Consider the following 19,008-nt stretch of genomic DNA (forward strand, 5'->3'; position numbering starts at 1 on the left):
GAACGAATGAAAATTCAATAAAAATACCGCAGGACTTTTTTGACAGCCTAATATTAGGCTGTCAAAAAAGTCCTGCGGTATTTCCGCGAGGTGTCGTTGTAAGCGCGTAGTTCTAGTTGTATTCATTGTATCGAGTCATACTATAGCTTGTTGGAAAGGTATTTTTGCGCGCTATAACGTGTCCTTGACAGTATTTTGTTTGGTTAAGTCGTTCATGAGTTATAGTGTCGCAAATATGGAGCAAAATAAAGAGAAAATCCGACATATTTTACAGTACTACTATGACAAAGGCAAAAATGCATCTCAAGCTGCCAATAAAATTTGTGCAGTTTATGGACCCGATACAGTTTCCATTTCCACAGCACAACGATGGTTTCAACGTTTTCGTTCTGGTGTAGAGGTCGTTGAAGATGTGCCACGCTCCGGAAGGCCTGTCGTCGAAAATTGCGACACAATCGCTGAACTAGCCGAGAAAGACCGGCATAGTAGCAGCCGTAGCATCGGCCAAGAGCTGGGGATAAGTCATCGAACCGTTATTAACCATTTGAAGAAGCTTGGATTCACAAAGAAGCTCGATGTATGGGTGCCACACACGTTGACGCAAAAAACATCTTTGACCGTATCGACGCATGTGAATCGCTGCTGAATCGCAACAAAATCGACCCGTTTCTGAAGCGGATGGTGACTGGCGATGAAAAGTGGGTCACTTACGACAACATGAAGCGCAAACGGTCGTGGTCGAAGCCCGCTGAAGCGGCTCAGACGTTGGCCAAGCCCTCATTAACGGCCAGGAAGGTTCTGCTGTGTGTTTGGTGGGATTGTCAAGGAATAATCTATTATGAGCTGCTTCCCTATGGCCAAACGCTCAATTCGGACCTGTACTGCCAACAACTGGACCGCTTGAAGGTAGCACTCATGAAGAAGAGGCCATCTTTGATAAACAGAGGCCGCATTGTCTTCCATCAAGGCAACGCCAGGCCACACACTTCTTTGGCGACGCGCCAGAAGCTCCGGGAGCTCGGATGGGAGGTTCTTTTGCATCCGCCGTATAGTCCGGACCTTGCACCAAGTGACTACCACCTGTTTTTGTCCATGGCGAACGAGAAGTTAGCCACAAAAGAGGCCTGTGAAAATTGGCTATCCGAGTTTTTTGCCAATAAGGAAGCGAGCTTCTATAACAGGGGTATTATGAAGTTGGCATCTCGTTGGGAACAAGTCATCGAACAAAACGGCGCATATTTGACTTAAAACAGATGATTGTAACTAATTTTATGAACAAATGAAAATTCAAAAAAAAAATACCACAGGACTTTTTTGACAGCCTAATATAACAAATTCAATTCAGCAAGCGTTTAATGCTTCCTTTCTGACGAAATATTAAATAAAATCAAATTATACTGCGAATTGATTGACGGCAGAATAAGATTTTGTCAGTTGCATGAAGCTAAAAAAGTGTTCCAAACTGTAAACAGTATGAGTCGGACATCCGCGATTCGACAATATAAATCGGAATATTATTTTTTCTCCAGTTCAAATCGATACCATTCTGGGCTGCACGATTAACATACAGCAGTCAAACTGGTTTCTCGAAGCAATGGTATTAGTCGTGTGCTGCTGCTGTTTCAGTATCAAAACACCAAACCCAGCAAATTGTGTGTGCTCGTCTGGAATGTAGAACAGAATCTTGTGAATGAACGGTGAGAGATCAGGACGCTCAAATTCCTTGAACGAATCTCATATATGATAATGATTTAATTTTTACACTATTTGTTGGTATTTGAAGAAAATGATTGCTTCGAAAAAAAAACCCACCAAAGTTGCTGTTTACAACATGCTGAGCATTAAAATGTTTAGCCTCGCAAGGTGCTGATGTTGAGTGCACATAAGTCGTCTTGCTATGATGCGATTTTTTGTTTGTTTATTCCAGCAGAAGCATTGCATTAATCGCACGTAACATGTTTCTTCTCGCGTGTTAACGTGTTATATTCAACATATGTATATCTGACAAATGAATGGGCTTGGCATCACACGTCGGGTTAATTATAGGCAACGGAATACTAACACACCCGAAACATATGATTGCAAGATGATTGAGTGGTCAATCGATCATTGATTCGATTCGACAAGCGTTGTCATTATTAAAGCTGCAATCTACTCAGAGAAAGAACTTCCAAAATATCACAAAGCCCATTGTCCAGAACATTGCCAACCAACTTAAAACCGACGGTCCTCGAACTTTTCGTTCAAAGTCGACATGTTGCATTTTGACGAATGTTGGAACTCTCTCGTCTAAAACCAGACTCCTAGCCCCTCATAATGTTCGTGAGAACCGAAAATCCACTCAGCGGGACATAGTGTAGACCGCAGCGACCAGCTTGATTCGAACCATAAAGACGACAAGAGCCGTTTCCACTGTTAGTGTGTATCATAACGGTCAAGGTCGAACAGGTATTCGGCGGTGAAGTCCAACCTACCAAGTTTTTAATATATCCGTCTTCCTCTGCGGAGACAGTGGTGAATGTGTCGGCGGAATCAGTCAATCATTGTATCGATTTTATGGCAATGGGTAGCATATAGAACAGCTGGTGGAAGTGTCGATTCGTTTTGAAATGCCGCATTAGCAATTGTAATTTCAATAGAAGATGTTTTTCAAGAATTTTTGTACTGTCACAAATGCTGTTGCTTTCTAGAAAACAATTTAAAACATTTAAATTAGAAAATCATGGTATCTTTATATTCGTGAATATATGTTTGCATATCGAACCGTTTTATGTTCGTCATCTCGTCATCTCTAATGATGCAATATATAGATATCAATCTATACATAGTTTTCTCTGAAAAATCTCCTATTATTAAGACCGCGATTTGTATTCCGAATACAAACGAATACAAACCTGTATTGTGAAGTGAAGAATAATATTTAATATTTATAATTTGAAGTTAAAGAACAAATTTTTTAAAAATATTCTATTTATGTAGCATAACCGGTCTGTTTATCTTGCGTTTATACCGACTGGAACAAATTTTACAAAGTAAAACATTTTTTTATTAGGATATCCGGAATGTTCGTACCGCAACTCATGATACCATCAATCAAGAATAAATCATAGCATACACATCGCGCGATTTAGCAGACTCACTAGGAATACCTTAAAGCATCATTCATGAGCATCTGGGATAGCTTCATAACGTAAATCATTATCTGAACTGCCAGCGTGCACCTAGGGCGGTTCAGACAAGTATTTACGAGTGAGCAGTTTGAGGATCTGGGGGACCACTGCAGAGCACTGGACAAAGCTTTCTATTGTATGACTCTCAAAGATTTACGTCGTCTGGCGTTTGATTTTGCGAAAGGCAACAACCTCCAGCACGAATTCAATCAAGTTGCGGGACAAGTGGTAAACAAGTGAATTGCATAAAATAACTGCGTAGTTCTACGTCGAAAATCTATCCTAGATACAACCCCTTACAATTTTTTTTTCTAGAGGTACGCCAAAGTCTTCTTGACGTAATGGACAGACGCCTTGTCCGGCTAGAAGACGTACTTCCCATCAGAATGATGCTCCTCTAAGAACGGAACCAGAATCTTCTCTAGGCACTCCTCCTGGTACACCTTCTGGTTGATGGCTAGTCTGCTCGGCTTGTTAAACCAGGGCTCTGAAATCCCTTTGTCAGAGATTGCAGTATACAGCATAATTTTCTTCTCAAACTCTTGCTTGTATTTGTGCTTCACCCCGGGGGGTGGGGACGCCTTGTCGCTGGTATAGTACCGGTCATTGCCGGGAATGTGGGACTCTGACAGCGGAAAATAACTCTCGTCGTCCAGCACGAAGGACGTCCCTCGAAATTCTTCGTCATCCACCGGCACTGTGATTTCACGGTCGCTATCTGCTCGTCCGTGTACTTTGGGGATTTAGTATTCTTCCGACAGAAGATGCCCTCCTGCTTGAGGGTTCTGTGGATGTAGGAATGAGAGCAGCGAAATTTTCGGCGGCGTCACGCAAACTCGAACCGTTCTTGTTGTCGAACAGCTTTTTCAGATATTCTTTCTTCTTTTTCGCCATGATCTTCGCCGGACTTTCTGTTACGCTCTTTACATTTTTTAACAGAAAGTTTTTGAAATCATTCTAATTTTTATTGAATACCCCTTAGAATGAATATCCCTTGATGGAGTATCAAATTTTTTGCAAGGAATATTGAACATTTTTTCTGTTAGAGATTTTTCATAAAAAAGTATATGGGGATATACTGACACAATTTTAGAGTCGAGTTAGAATAATTACTACGAATCCAAATAAGCAAAGAACATACATCAATTATTTTCATTCAAGATTAAAAAACTTGGGAATGTCTTCAAGGATGACAATCTAAAAGATCATCACAAATCAATTTAAGCGAAGCAAAAGAGACGAAACTGAATTCCACGCGAAGCTCACGAAACCTTTTGGGACAGTTTCAACGAAGTGGCAAATGAAAAATAGTCAGTGTCGCGTTCAGAAAAAATATCTCATCACAAACGAAATCGACTATTATGCAAAAACATTTCTAATCTACCACAATCACGTTCCTTACGCTTGATGGTCATTAAATTCTAAGCAATTGGTGAGGTTTGCTAGAATTTAACCTTCAGCTCCTTGCGGTAGTGTTTGCAGTGAAAGACTGTTCTCTGAAGCTGGCCTGGTGTACGAAGCTAAGCGTAAGCGGTCGGTTAATAAATTTTGACGTAGGACTACGTCTTTGATTTCTATATAGGGGGGTCACTCTACGAAAAATGTAATGAAACATTACAAGGGTTTTCAAATAAGGCTGATAAGAGTAAGGCAGTGATTTTTGTCACGTCACAATTTTAATTATGGAGCAGAGAGACGCCATCAAATTTCGTTTTAAATTGAAGAAAACACCAAGTGAAACCCTCGAATTGTTACAAATCGCGTACGGAAATGAATTTCTTAGTCGTAGTAAAGTGTTCGAGTGGTATGCGCGTTTTAAAGCCGGTCGGGAGTTGCTGGCAGACGATCCGCGAGATGGGCGTCCTTCCACTTCCGCCACTGATGCGAACATCGAGCGGGTGCGCGTTGGTGTGGCCTCCAATCCACGTGCTACTGTTGAAATGTTGGCCGACGAGTTTAACATCAGCGAGGGAAGTGTTCACACCATTCTAACCAAAAAACTGGTTAAGAGCAAGATCTGTGCGAAGTTCGTTCCTAATGCGCCAGAGCAAAAAATTCGTCGAGTGGAAGCATCGGAAACTCCTACCGAAATGGCGGATTCGGATCCTTATTCTTTGGATAAAATTATCACGGGGTTACGAATCATGGTGTTTTCAGTACGATCCTTCAACCAAACGACAGTCAATGGAATGGAGGGGTCGCATCGAGGGGAGGCCGACCAAAATTCGCGCGGTGAAATCGAAAATCAAGACCATGTGATGGCGTTTTTTGACTCTCAGGCATTATCCATAGAGAATTTGTGCCTCCAGGGCAAACAGTGAATGCGGTCTTCTACAAAATTATCCTGGAACTATTATTGGTACGGATACAGCGCGTGCGGTCCGATCAGAACCGATCTGGAAAATGGTTTTTGCTTCATGACAATGCGCCCGCGCACACCGCGATTTTGGTAGCGCAATTTCTAGCCAAATGAAAGGTGACTGTCATCACTCATTCCCCCTATTCTCCGGACCTCGCCCCGGCAGACTTTTTCTTGTTTCCCAAGCTAAGAACGCTATGAAAGGGGACTGTTTTGACGATGTTTCAGACATTCAACGAAATGTGACACGTATTATGAACTCCATACCGGCTGAGCAGTTTAAACGCGCTTTCCGACACCTCCACGAACGTTCAAAAAATAATAAAACTAATAAATATATTTTGAGTATCTCGTTTTTTCTTTGTTTAAAAAAATAGTCTCGGAACTATTTGAATGCACTGTGTATGTTATAATATATACCATTAGACGACAAATTTATCCAGCATTTTTTTAACCAGATACATCAACAGTGAAAATAGTAAAAATAGTGAGCAATTTAACGAATAAAAGAGGAATGTTTTGCAAGCGTAAATCATGTGTTACGCATTCTTTCCTTCATCTTGGTTCCCGTGAATGTTGTATGCAAAACAAGATTGTGTGCAATAATTGTTCTATCAAACAAATTGGACAACCAGTCAATGTGCAGAAATAAGGGTTTAGTAGATAGTGGATTGGGTTAGTAAAATAGTCGCAATTCCATAGAAATTCATTGAGCCTTATCCCCGAATACACTTCGCGGTGAAAACGAAAATGTATCAGCGACGACAACGGTACAGAGTCGACTTCTGGCTACGAAATCAGTTTTCCAATAAAACTTATCATTATAATATAAAATTATCTTCAGATACAATTTTTGCAGAAGATTATTTCACCACATGAAGAAACAAAAGTTTTTCATTCACATTGAACACCAATTTGATACGATCAAAGTTCAGGGCGTTTCAAAAGATTCGAAATAACAGATTTCTGAACAATGAAAAGAATTACATAAAAAACAATTGTTCCGAACAATCACAGTCCTACGTCAAAATTACGTCCGTGCCCCTAGGCTCAGACCCTTATACTTTTTAATAAAAGTAATAGTGTTAATTAACTAATGTTATGAGTTAATATTAATTTATTTTTGAAAAAATATAATTTATCTGGTTAATGAGAAATTATTGATTTTTTTCTAATATCCGATATCCGGCCGGTTAGCAAGATATCCATTTCATCTCAAGTAACTATAGCAATGAACACAGCTCTCACTTTTGGAAAATTTCCTCTTTACTTCCGAATTGGAATGCGTTGTACTTTGAAGCCACTTTGAATTTGGAAGCCACGCACGAATTCGTAAAAACTGAATGATCGATCGTAAAGTACCCAACCACCAATGAGCTCAAACACACCTCTATATTAACACATGTTCTCCCCAAGCAAACAAAAATCGGTTTACATATAATATTATTCGGATATCACTTTAGAATTCATCATATTATACTAACTTTCAATAACTTTTTTGGTGGCCCTGAAAAACGCCAATGTATTAATTCTTGTTCCCACGATGAGGAAATTTATGTCCTCATTTTGCCGCATTTTGTGTGTTGAATCACCCACAATACATCGATTTAGTTCGGTCGGTGTTTGGACGATTTTTAAATGCTTTCATAAAAAAGAGCTTTCAACCTAGAGGTTTACATTTTCAAGCTGTATGTTAGATAGTGACACGAAATTGTTGAAAAAGTCAGAAAAATCGCTTGATACAAACGCTACTTTCTCTCATTCAAAACTTCACTCATACACATTCACACTCAGTTCAGTACAAAAGTATTACCGCTTATGTTATGACACAAACATTTCCTGTATAATTCGGAAAATCAAAATCCGTTGATTTCATTAACAAATAAATAAAACGTCCATTATATCTTCTTACGTGCAACGACACTCGTAAATTAATAAATGTGTTTTAAAGGAAACATCTAGCCAAGAACGAAGATTCATCTCTGAATAACTGATATGCTATAACATAACACCGGATACCATTCATCGTTTCCTCTTACTTATGATGTTGTTGCTGAATTCGAATACACACCACAAACAACGTTTGGGTTCAGTTCTGATGTTATGCACTCAAGCGGAAATATAAAGTTTAATCAGCGCTTCAAATAGTCGCACATATTAATCTCGCATAAATATCTGATTCTGAAACGTTTTACTGCTGATGGCTATCTGCGAAGAAACGTTCGTCTTGGAGACCGGCGTTTTTTCTCCCTCTGTTTCTTGGTAAGTTCAAAGGAAAATCAAACGCCTAACACAAAACCGCTAATTCCAAATGGCCTTTAAGGTCGTTTTGAATAATGTTTTATTGCGACTCGGTTCAACCTGCTGCGGGCCGGCTGGTATGTGAGCGCACAGTAATTAAGTTTCGTAAAAGGTGTGTTTTGGTCTTCGAGTCATTGTTTTGTTTTTGGAGTGACCAAATCACTGGTTCACTTTGAACTGGCTTGTATGTGCGTGTTAAGTTGATTTTTAGTTCATTAATTTGTTTATCTCTTCTGGCTGATATTTGTTTTGAATTACTGATGATCATGAGATGAAGCATTTTTAGTTTTGATTCGATTTTCCTTAAAGCCATTGTCAGCACATCGTCGTGCGGGAATACTTTTGATACCTTTTTATATTTTGTTGTTGTTATTTTTATATATAATTTACAAATGACAAAAGTCCCGACTAATTTTTCATTACATATCGTGTTACACTTATTTCTTTTGTGTCAATAGAAGGTAAATTTATTGAACTTGTACTTATACTATGAATCGAAAAGCCGATTATCCCTTCCAAGGGTAGTGGCAACTATATTGCCACAACGATTTTATTTTTTTCTCTCCTTCAACAATAAATTATCACCTCTTGCCTTATGTGGTAACTAGTTCTGATACTGTTTTTTGAGCGCGAAAAAAATAAAAACTATTCGTTTTGGAGTAATTTTTGTGTTAACAATTTGTTGAAATTTTCAACACATTTGAACTGTTTAGAACCTGCTGAGTTTGATCATCATGAGTTTTATCAGTTGTTTTTGTTGAAACTAACATCAGAAATTCAAATATAAAAAATCATTTTTACCATCAAGTGTTTACCGCTAGACGGGCAGGTGGCAACTATTTTGCCACCAACATTTTACGTTAGCCCTTTTACAGGCAGGTAGCATCTATATTGCCACCAACATTTCACTCTAGACGGTCAATGGCAACTATATTGCCACCATTTTTTGTGATGTTTTTAATTATTTTGTGTTGTATTGTAGTTTGCATTGATTACATGCCTAGTTCTCACGGCCCGTTAAAGGGTAAAAAGGCTAGCGGTCGATAAAGTGTTGGTGTGTATGTGACATCGAGGCAAAAAGGAGAAGAATTCATTGATAAATGAAGATGAAGAAGTTATTTTTTTTTTATTTTTTTTATTTATTCGACAAATCAACGGGTATACAGAACCCAAATGACGCTTACGTACTAAATTATAATTAAAAACTTAATAACTAGACGGAGTATTTGTGATCGAAGAGATGTATCTCTTTCTAAGTGATGTGCGTGATATCCCGAGGTCAAAATATATACTGTGTCTAATGAACTCTCAACACATACTCGACATTGGCTCGTAGTATCCGTAATTCGTGCGTGAAAACGGTATATGGAGGAAGTTATGAGATCTCAGATTCCTTTGCTGGATATTAAAGTTCACAAGTTGTAAAAGCTCTGAACAGTCTATGTGCGACAGTATCAAGTCGGAAATGAAACATATTCTGGCAAGGTTGCGGCGATTACACAAAGAATCAAGCCCGATGAGTCTGCAGCGATGTTCGTAACTGGGAAGGTTGCTGGGATCACTCCAAGGTAGATTCCGTAGAGCAAATTTAACGATTTTGCGCTGGATAGCTTCTAGCCGCAGAATGCTGTTTTGATAGTATGGTGACCAAACAATTGATGCATACTCGAGTATCGAACGAACGAGGGAACAATATATGGCCTTTATGCAGTGTATGTCCCTGAAGTGTTTTGTTGCACGAAACATTAATCCGAGCATTTTGGATGATTTCGTCGTTATATATGCCATTGAAAACTGATTGTTTGTACTAACATTAAAATTGAGAAAAGAAATATTTGGACAATATTTGGTTATTCTTCTAGAATCAAGAGCTGTCAGTATTAATTTGAGCATTTACATGACTTTTACATCAGAAAAAGATAACGACACAATTGATTCATAGATTACTTTCAAACCGCTGCTTCGATTCTCGTTGAGCAGGAGCCCTCGATGTAATCTAGTCACGTGTGGGGAAAGCGGTGAAACGTGTTTTTTTCTGGTGGAACCTTTGGGATTGTATCCATTTTCATTTGGGGTCCAGCTGACGACAGCCAGCGACATTGTTCGAGAATTCCTTCCACATATAGCAGATATCAAGCAACTTCATGGGTTTTTCACGGCACGATTCCACTCTTCCGGAAGCTAGGATGCGGCTGGCATGTAGTGCTAATGATTTTTTAAGTTCATTGATAAGGTTCTCGAATTGGCTTTTTGAAATCGTAGCATTTTTCGAACTCTCAGTTTCTGTGTGGAACATCTTCCCACTGTTAGCCCAATTGAGCATTTCTTGAGACTCTGTTCTCTACAGTCCAGGCATTGAAATCTCCTTTTTCGACAACGAGTTACGTTGGAGGAACAATGTTTTGAGCCTTAATACCTCTTTGCCGACTGTACGAAGTGACCTGATCATCACTTCATTCGAAAAATTCTGCTTGAAATTCAAACTCTGGTATGATTACTGGGTGATGGGTGATGCAAGATACGGCTGGCAAACAGGATTGTTAGCCGTAACTCTCAAACTCTTTCCCCCTTTGTGTGATCTAATTTGTATACCATTTCGAAAAGACAAAATGTCTGTCGCTTCTAATCAGTCTACATAAATGTTACGCTCGCTCTGTCCTTCCTCCTTCCTTCCCTTTCCTTCCCGTTTGGTGAATGTTGAGTGAGAATCGTTTGCCGATGAGCGTCGAGCGGGAATGAATTGTCTTTCTCAAGGTCCCTTTGTACCCTTAATAAGTACCCGAGGGACAATTTGTGTTTCATATGGTCGGTGTTAAGTCAGAGAGGACCAAGTCGCAAAATTGAAAATTTCGAGTTATTGATTGCATTTGGTTAAACATTACGTAGGCTACATACCACACTTTTCAGATTTTGAAAATCACACGTACGGCGGGAGTGAAGTATCGAAAATGTTTAAAAAGCTCAATGAAACCCCCTTATAGCTTCATACTTCAGAAAAATGTCACATGGTCCGGTCTGACTTAACACCGACCATATGTGTTGTCGATATGTCAATCAGTCTGTGAAGCATGTTCAATAAATTGCAAAAACGATACTAGACAGACGGCGTCCATTTATAATTTATTGTGAATATCTTCTTCGTCTTTCCAATCCGTTGTTGAAAATTGTCTTGTCTTTTGGCTAATTCAGACACAAGCACTCGAATAGTTTCACAAGGATTGGTTTTCGCTAAGGCTTCAATGACCGCCTATTTTGCATTTTGAAGTTGTAATATAGGGTGACCAGTCTGTTGGTGATATTTGCTTTAGTGCTAAGTATTTGGAAGGTTGTCTCCACTCGAGAATGTTGATTGTGTATTTTATCAGCAGATAAATACTTAGGGCTATGACATGATCACTAGACCTTTATACTTTGCGTAAGTGACGATGTATGAGTAACTTGTACACCCAAACTAGCGTTGAAAAAAAACATTTCATCTTTGGCAGAAAAAATGCTTTTCGTGTGCTGAAGGGTGAATAAAAAAATAAAAGCACCTTTTTTTAAAGCTTTTAAATGTTTTTAGGTACAGGAGCAGACACGTCTTTCTCTCAGGCTGAACGTCAGATTGGAATTGTGCCCAAAACCCCAAACGATGTCAACGGGGTTCGAACCAAGGTCGGTTGGAATGCAAGGCTGTTTTACACGACCACGCTATCCACATAGCCATCGCTGCTGTTGCATAAATGTGGATAATATTACACATCATTATAAAATGACGTAGAAAAGTGTTTTCTGAAAGTAAAAGGGAGACCATAAAAGTGAATCTATAACCTTTTAGGTTTGGTTCGTGTATGTGGAAAGTATGCGAAAAGCCTTAATGTGTGCTTATTTGCAATGTGCCTCTTGTTTCGCCCGTTCATATTGCTCTTATATTGCTATAGCCAGGGCCCGAAATCTTCGAAGGTGAAAAATGAAGACCGACTCTACTCTCCGTAGCTTCGCTTCAACTAGAACTACTTCGGCAGTCGCCGTCGACAAAAAGTGACTTGACTAGAATATGAATTGACTAGCGTTGATTAGCGAGGATGACTGGTGAACTAGTCCAGTCAGTGGTTATTTTAACTGACTCGACTATTGAATACAAATCTGCCTCTTCATTCAACTGACTTCAATCCACACTTCCATTTCCCCCTGACACTAATTTCATACCCGCGTACGCAACCTTTTTTATATCGTCCATATAAAGAGGAACGAAAACATGATTTCTGATGCAAAAAAGAAGTTACCCCATCAATGGACGGTTTATTGTCTACCCATCGTGAAAACCATCGTTTTTCAAGTATGCTATAGCGTTAGTATTAGTAAATAGCGTGCAAAATAGCACACACACTGCACGCTATTTTATACGTGTGAGTAATTTTTGTGTACGATACAAAAAAAAATCTAGCTCACTCGTAGCGTATGTCAAACCACGTTAAACTCGAACATCGATGCATGCACACGTACATGGGAGAGAGAAAGAGAGGAACGAATTCGTTTTGGGGGAAGTCACTTCAAAATGCAATGAGGACAATTTGACTGGGAAGAATGAAATGATATAGTCGAGTCGGTAGAGGGAGATAGCGACTAAACGCCCGACTGATTGTTTAGTCGTTTTGGCGGAGAAACTTCATGCCAAAAATCATTACTAACTGAATACGGATATAGTCAGTCAGATAGTCAGCTGACTATCCTCAGTTGACTATGACTATGCAGAGCCCTGGCTATGGAATATATATTATACAAATGCTATGCTGCGCAGTAAGTGAACATCGTAGCTTTTTCGTCAAACCAACACAATCACCTGAATCCACATCGCAACCGACAAGGGTGAGCATCTCTGATATGAATTATGAACTGGTAGTCTATTACCAAAACGTCGGTGGTATGAATTCCGCAATATCCGACTATTTTCAAGCTTGTTCTGATGCTTGTTACGACTTTATTGCGCTCACTGAAACATGGCTTAATGGCAACAAGCTGTCGAAGCAAATTTTCGGACCATTCCACAATGTCTACCGACTGGATCGATCTGCTAGCAACAGTAATAAACTTCACGGTGGTGGAATTCTTCTCACCATCAAATCGAGAATCTTTTCTCGTGAATTGTTTCCTCCTAATGGATTTACAATTGATCAGATCTGGGTGGCTGTCTCGTTCAGCCACTACACTATTTTAATTGGAGTTGCATACGTTCCACCTGATCGTACTAATGATCCATCGGTGATTGAACAGCATATTTCTTCGCTAAATTGGATTACTGGTCAAATGAATCCTAAAGATGTTATTCTCTTGCTAGGTGACTACAACCTACCAGTCATTAGATGGATTATCGACACTTCGAATTATTTTTTCCTGATACTCTGCATTCTACCATGCACCGCCAGACCGAGTCTGTCGAGAAGACAGTTTTAGCTTCGCTGGATCATGTCAAATGACTGGAATCGCCAACGCAAACAATCGTATCCTTGAATTATGCTTTACCCGTATAGAGTTTATTTCAAACATAATTCTAAACGAGTCGCCGTCTCCTCTAGTGAAAGTGTGTCAGTATCACCCTCCGCTTCTCATTACATTGCGAGTCTCGCCTCCGCTTATATTTGCAAGCACAGCTGAATCGATCTCTTACCATTACAGTAAGACTGATTTTCCTTCGATGAACAATTTTCTTCGAAGTTTGAATTCGAACGACATTCTGAATATCTCTGATCTAGAATCTGCCACCCGGATCTTATCGAACGTGTTGCTTTATGCGATTGACCAATTCGTTCCAAAGAAAAAAAAAATCGTGCTTTTCCTCATCCACCATAGTCAAATCTTGGCTTGAAGCGCTTAAAAACAACAAACAGATTTGCTTTGAAGAAATTGGTAAGGAAACGGTGTTATTTTTGGAGGAATCGTTATGTGATTGCTAGCAACAACTATATGCGTCTGAATAGAGCCTTGTTCACCAGATATCAAAACCTCATGCAATCTTATTTGAAAAATAACCCGAAACGTAACTGGTCATTTGTTAATGACCAAAGGAAAAAGTCCGGTCTACCGACCTCGATGGAGCACGACAATATCGAAGCTTCTACTAGAGACGATATCTGCGAGCTTTTCCGATGTCATTTCAAGAGCGTTTTAACCGAAGCGCGTCTCGATCCTGATCAGATCATCGCTGCAACAAATAATGTACCTCAGTTATCGTCGATCGGATCATCACCTAGGATAAACTCTGGAATCGTGGAGAGTGCTTCCTAAAAGTTGAGGTATTCTTCTAATTTTGGACCTGATGACATTCCATCTGCTGTCTTGAAAAGGTGCTCTACAGGCCTGTCTCAACCGCTGAGTCGCATATTCTGTCGGTCCATTCAGTGTGAAATTTTCCCGGAAACATGGAAAAACTCCTTTGTCTTTCCAGTTTTCGAAAAAGGCAACAAAAAGCAAGTGAAAAACTATAGAGGAACTGCTTGCTTATGTGCTCTTTCCAAACTATTCAAAATCATCATTTTGAATTACATAACACATTCCTGTAAAAGTTACATTGCCGAGCAGCAACATGGATTCCTTTCCAAAGATTGGTCGTTTACACTTCATTCATTGCTCGGGCTCTACAATCGCACTATCAAATAGATGCGATATATACAGATTTTTCTGCAGCCTTCGACACAATCAATCACCAGATTACAATTGCCAACTTCCAGCGTCTTGGATTCAGCGGTTCCTTTTTGAGTTGGCTGCAGTCTTATCTGGTGGATCGATACATTGCTGTAAAAATAGGCGACTTCACTTCTGAGCCTTTCCGTATGACATCAGGTGTACCTCAAGGAAGTCATCTTGGGCCATTTATTTTTCTTGTATATCTCAACGACATCAATACCATTCTGGAATGTAAAAAAATATCATATGCAGATGACTTCAAGCTGTACCATTTGATTGATGGTGAAGCCGACGCACTATTTCTTCAGTCACAAATTGACGCTTTTGATGCTTGGTGTGAAACGAACAGAATGATTCTGACCCCAACCAAGTGCTCTGCGATATCCTTTTCTCGTAAACGCTCTGTCGTTCGTTACGACTATAGGCTTGGAGATATTACTTTAGAGCGGGTTGACTGCGTTAAGGACTTAGGAGTCATGTTCGATTCTAAGCGTTTCATATCGTATATATTCGTATATATCGTTTCGTTTCGTGATCATATCGTATATATTGTATCAAAAGCAACTAAAACACTCGGATTTGTGTTTCGCTCAACCAAGCAATTCAGGGACATTCATTGCATAAAAGCAATTTATTGCGCCTTGGTTCGCTCGATTATTGAGTATGCATCAATTATCTGGTCACCATACTACCAAAACAGCATTCAACGCATTGAGACTGTTCAACGCAAGTTTGTCAAGTTTGTCTTACGTAGATTACCTTGGAATAATCCCAATGACCTACCTAGCTATGAGCACCGCTGTAAGCTCATCGGACTCGATTTGTTACATGATCGCCGTAATGTTTCTAAAGCCTGTTTCATATCGGATATGATATTATCCCACGTCGATTGCCCTGAACTTCTGCAACTAGTGAATTTTAACATTCATCGACGAAGCCCGCGGTCTCACAACTATATCCAGATACCGTTTTCTCGTACAAACTACGGTTATAATTAATTTATTTATTTATTGAATTATAAATAAATAAACAAAAAAAATAATCCTGAATGGGAGAGTAGCACATTTTCTATTATTTTAAAGCTTAAATTTAATGTAAAAAATCGAGATTCCAAAACATGTGCTAAAAATTAATTTTTGTGTGTATTTTTAACGCCCTTCAGTGGTGTTTTATGACCGCTCAAGTGAGCTTCGTCGTGGGTTAGGAACAGGTTCGAAGGTGCCCTGAAGCTTTCATAATTTTACATGATTCATGCAGGGATATATGCTCGTTCAAGGGAGGCGATATATGCTCGTTCAATTCCGACAAGTACGGCACCCATCTAAAATTTTAATACGACTGCAAAGGGTTAATGTATGACTACATAAAGGGGGCCGTATAATAACATGAAAAACATGTCTTGTTTCTATGATATAAATAATTTTGACGTTCATATTTTTTTTTGTTGCGAACGGATGCTGATGATGTGCATATCAATCGAATCGGGAATTCCTTAAGATTTGAATGATGGATATACATTACTCTCTAGTCCGTAAATCGTTTAAATTGATAATAATTAGGAGCATTCCACAGCAGTTTGTTACATCATCCTCAAAACTACGAGACTGTTGATTTCAATTTTCAAATTGACCCTTTTCAAGGTGTGATTAAACTTTAAAAGCAAAGTAAGATTAAATCGTCGATCAACCATCTTCAGCTGCTTTTACAAAACCACGTAAATTACCGAAATCTCTACTAAAGACTAAAAAAAAGTTAATTTTAAAATATTTATGTGTTCTGAAAAATCTGGAGTGATAAACAAGAGAATAAGGATTGAGATATTTTAATATATAACAAATAAATTAACCTGTACGTGTTGCACGAAAATAGTTACATGTAACTCATTTTTTTTCTAAACCTCTGCTCTAATTCCAATACTTTGGTTTTCATTTCAGCCATGAAATTGCTTCAGATCGCCGTGCTGGTGGTAGTGATCACTGTCACCGTTGCCTTCCCTACACCACTAGAGAACTCCGAGCTAGTCCATGATGTACTCGGGGACAGTCCAACCACCGTAATAGCAGAAAAAGTTGCCGAAATTAAAGCCACAGAACCAGTCGCTGAACCCACCGTCGAGCCTGCTGCGGAACCGGTGGCCGAACCCGAACCTGTCTCCGAGCCAGAGCCGGCAGCAGAACCCGAACCGGAACCGGAGCCGGTTTCCGAGCCGGAACCTACACCAGGTGCAGAGGAAGAGAAACAGGAAGAATCCAGGACGGTGGAGAAGGTCGAGAAGATCGAGAAGGAAGACGATAAAGTGAAGGACGCTCCTACCGATATAACCTCTACTATCGAAACCACTAAACAATCACAGGAACCAATGCAGGAGCCCACGGAAGGTGGGGTACCCTCTGAATCCGAGAAATCCGTTGAGATTATCACAGTAACGATGGCTGAGGAAGCTACAGTACCAGTAGCAGTCAGTGAAGCCAGTAAAAATGTCGAAATAGTTCCAGCTGAAACGGAAGATATTAAAACAGTTGTTGATGAGGCAGTTGAGCCTACGTCGGAGCCACTGGCCACCGAAGAAGTGCCCAAAATTGATATCGCTGATTCAGAACCAGAAAAAGTTGCAGTTTCGGACGAAAATGAACCTGAGCACAACCATGCAGTTAAAGATGCTGCTGAAGAAATAGCTGATGTAAAAGAAACTAAACAGGAGAACATTGATACTCCTACAGCAGAACAAACCAGAGAAGTACCAATCGTCATTCAAACTGAGACGACTGTAGATACTGCAAAGGAAGTCTCTGAAGAGAAGAAAGCTGAAGCAACAGTTGAAGCAGACAAAGATGAAATCAAAAAATTGCTTGACGAAGAGCTAAAAGAAATGCAAGGCGAAGATTTACCTTCCGCTGATGCAACGATCGTTGCAATTGTTGAGGATGTAGTGAAGAAGGATGTTGAATCTGTACCAGAAACTGTTTCAGTTGCGATCAGCCAGGACGAACCTGCCGCTGATCAAACTGAAACGAAGAAAACCGAAATTCAGGAAACCCCCGAAACCGTTATCGAATTGAAGGTTGCCGAAGAAGTACCGGCTGAGGTTCCTACGAAACTTGCTACCAAATCAGAAACTGAAACTCAAACGTTGACCGGATCCGATAAACCTGTGGAAGTCGAGGAACCAGTTTATGTTGTTAAATCAACGGAGACTGTCGAACCTATCCAAGCTGATGAACCGTCAGAGGCTGCCGTAGCAACAGAAACAAACACTCCTGTGGAAGCTGACAAACCAGCGGAAGATGATAAATCAGTGAAAGCCGACGAGCCAGTTGCGGTTGTTGAGACAACCGAGTTGGACAAACGAATGGAACCCGTGGAAACCAAAGATGTCGATCAAGTAACGGAAATTGAAGCCGACAAAGTAGTGGAAACTGAAAAACCTGCAGAAGCTGAAAACCTAGCAAAAACTGACGAGCCAGTCGAAGCTGATAAACCAGTCGAAGCTGATAAACCAGTCGAAGCTGATAAGCCAGTCGAAGATGATAAACCAGTCGAAGCTGATAAGCCAGTCGAGGCTGATAAGTCAGTCGAAGCAGACAAACCAGTAGAAGTTGAAAAACCAGTCGAAGCAGAAAAAACGGTTGAAGCAGAGAAACCAGTGGAAGCTGATAGTCCGGCAGAGGTTATGGTAGCAACGGAGACAGACAAGCCAATCGAAACGGAAGTGACCAAGAAAGTGGAACCTTCGGAAGCCGCGACAATCGAGGAGAAGACTGAAGTAATGAAAACTGTTGCTCCGGTTCAAGCTGAGGAGACAGTAACTGCTGATCTTGCTGCGGAGCCTAAGAAACACGCAGAAGAACAAAAACCAGAGGTTCCAGTGCTAAATGATACCCCTGCAGAACCTGCGAAACCAGTACAAGCTGATGAACCAGCCCAGCAGGAGACTGTTAAGCCTCAAGCTCCAGTAGAAACTAAAAAAGTGGAAGCGGAAGTGGAAACCAAAAAGGAAGAAGTTCCAGTGAAATCCGCAGTGCTTGATCTGCCCAAAACTATCATCATAACACCCTCGCAAGCAGTTGAAGAGAAGAAAGAAGTAACAAAGGTGTTCGTCGTTGAAGCTAAGAGAGCCGATGAGGTCGAATCTCAAAAAGCCGTGCCGGCTTCTGAAACACCAGCGAAAGAGGTCAAGGAAACTGAAACGAAACCTGTAGAACCAGCAAAAGTTACTAAGACGAAAGGGAGTTCAACGAAAACTTCTTCCAGACGTGGTAGCCCCAAAAAGGAAACTGAAAATAAAAGTGACAGTGAGAGTGCAGCCGCTAAATCATCAGAAGAACTGAAGCAGTCTACAACTGTTGATGACAAGCCAAGCGATTCGACGACAACCAGCGAAGCAGCGCCCGCTCCAGCCAAGCAGGAGGGCAAGAAACAGAGGAAGAAGAAGTTGCCAGGTTCGAAAATCAAGCAAACTTCGATGTAAATGTGATAATCTCAATCAATGTTAATGCTTCCAGTAGTTGTTGTAGT

General features: G+C 40.2%; 2 protein-coding genes across 4 annotated transcripts in view; both read left to right on the top strand.

Moving 5' to 3' along the window:
* The window catches only part of LOC129780047 (titin homolog), a 46,097-nt gene that overhangs the window by 26,548 nt on the left and 541 nt on the right, over positions 1–19,008 (top strand). Inside the window, exon 2 of one of the 3 annotated variants that reach the window (XM_055787927.1) lies at positions 16,428–18,963. In XM_055787927.1, the coding sequence (XP_055643902.1) occupies positions 16,430–18,961 (2,532 nt within the window). In that variant the 5' untranslated portion in view covers positions 16,428–16,429 and the 3' untranslated portion in view covers positions 18,962–18,963. The remainder of the gene's footprint in view (positions 1–16,427; positions 18,964–19,008) is intronic. The other 2 variants (XM_055787926.1, XM_055787925.1) reach the window with 2 other exon arrangements.
* On the top strand, positions 4,853–5,491 carry LOC129773690 (protein GVQW3-like). The gene has a single exon (XM_055777335.1). It carries the CDS (start codon positions 4,853–4,855, stop codon positions 5,489–5,491), a length of 639 nt encoding a protein of 212 aa, XP_055633310.1.

This window comes from Toxorhynchites rutilus, chromosome 3 (genome assembly GCF_029784135.1).
Source record: "Toxorhynchites rutilus septentrionalis strain SRP chromosome 3, ASM2978413v1, whole genome shotgun sequence".
In the NCBI taxonomy this organism is placed as follows: Eukaryota; Metazoa; Arthropoda; class Insecta; order Diptera; family Culicidae; genus Toxorhynchites; species Toxorhynchites rutilus.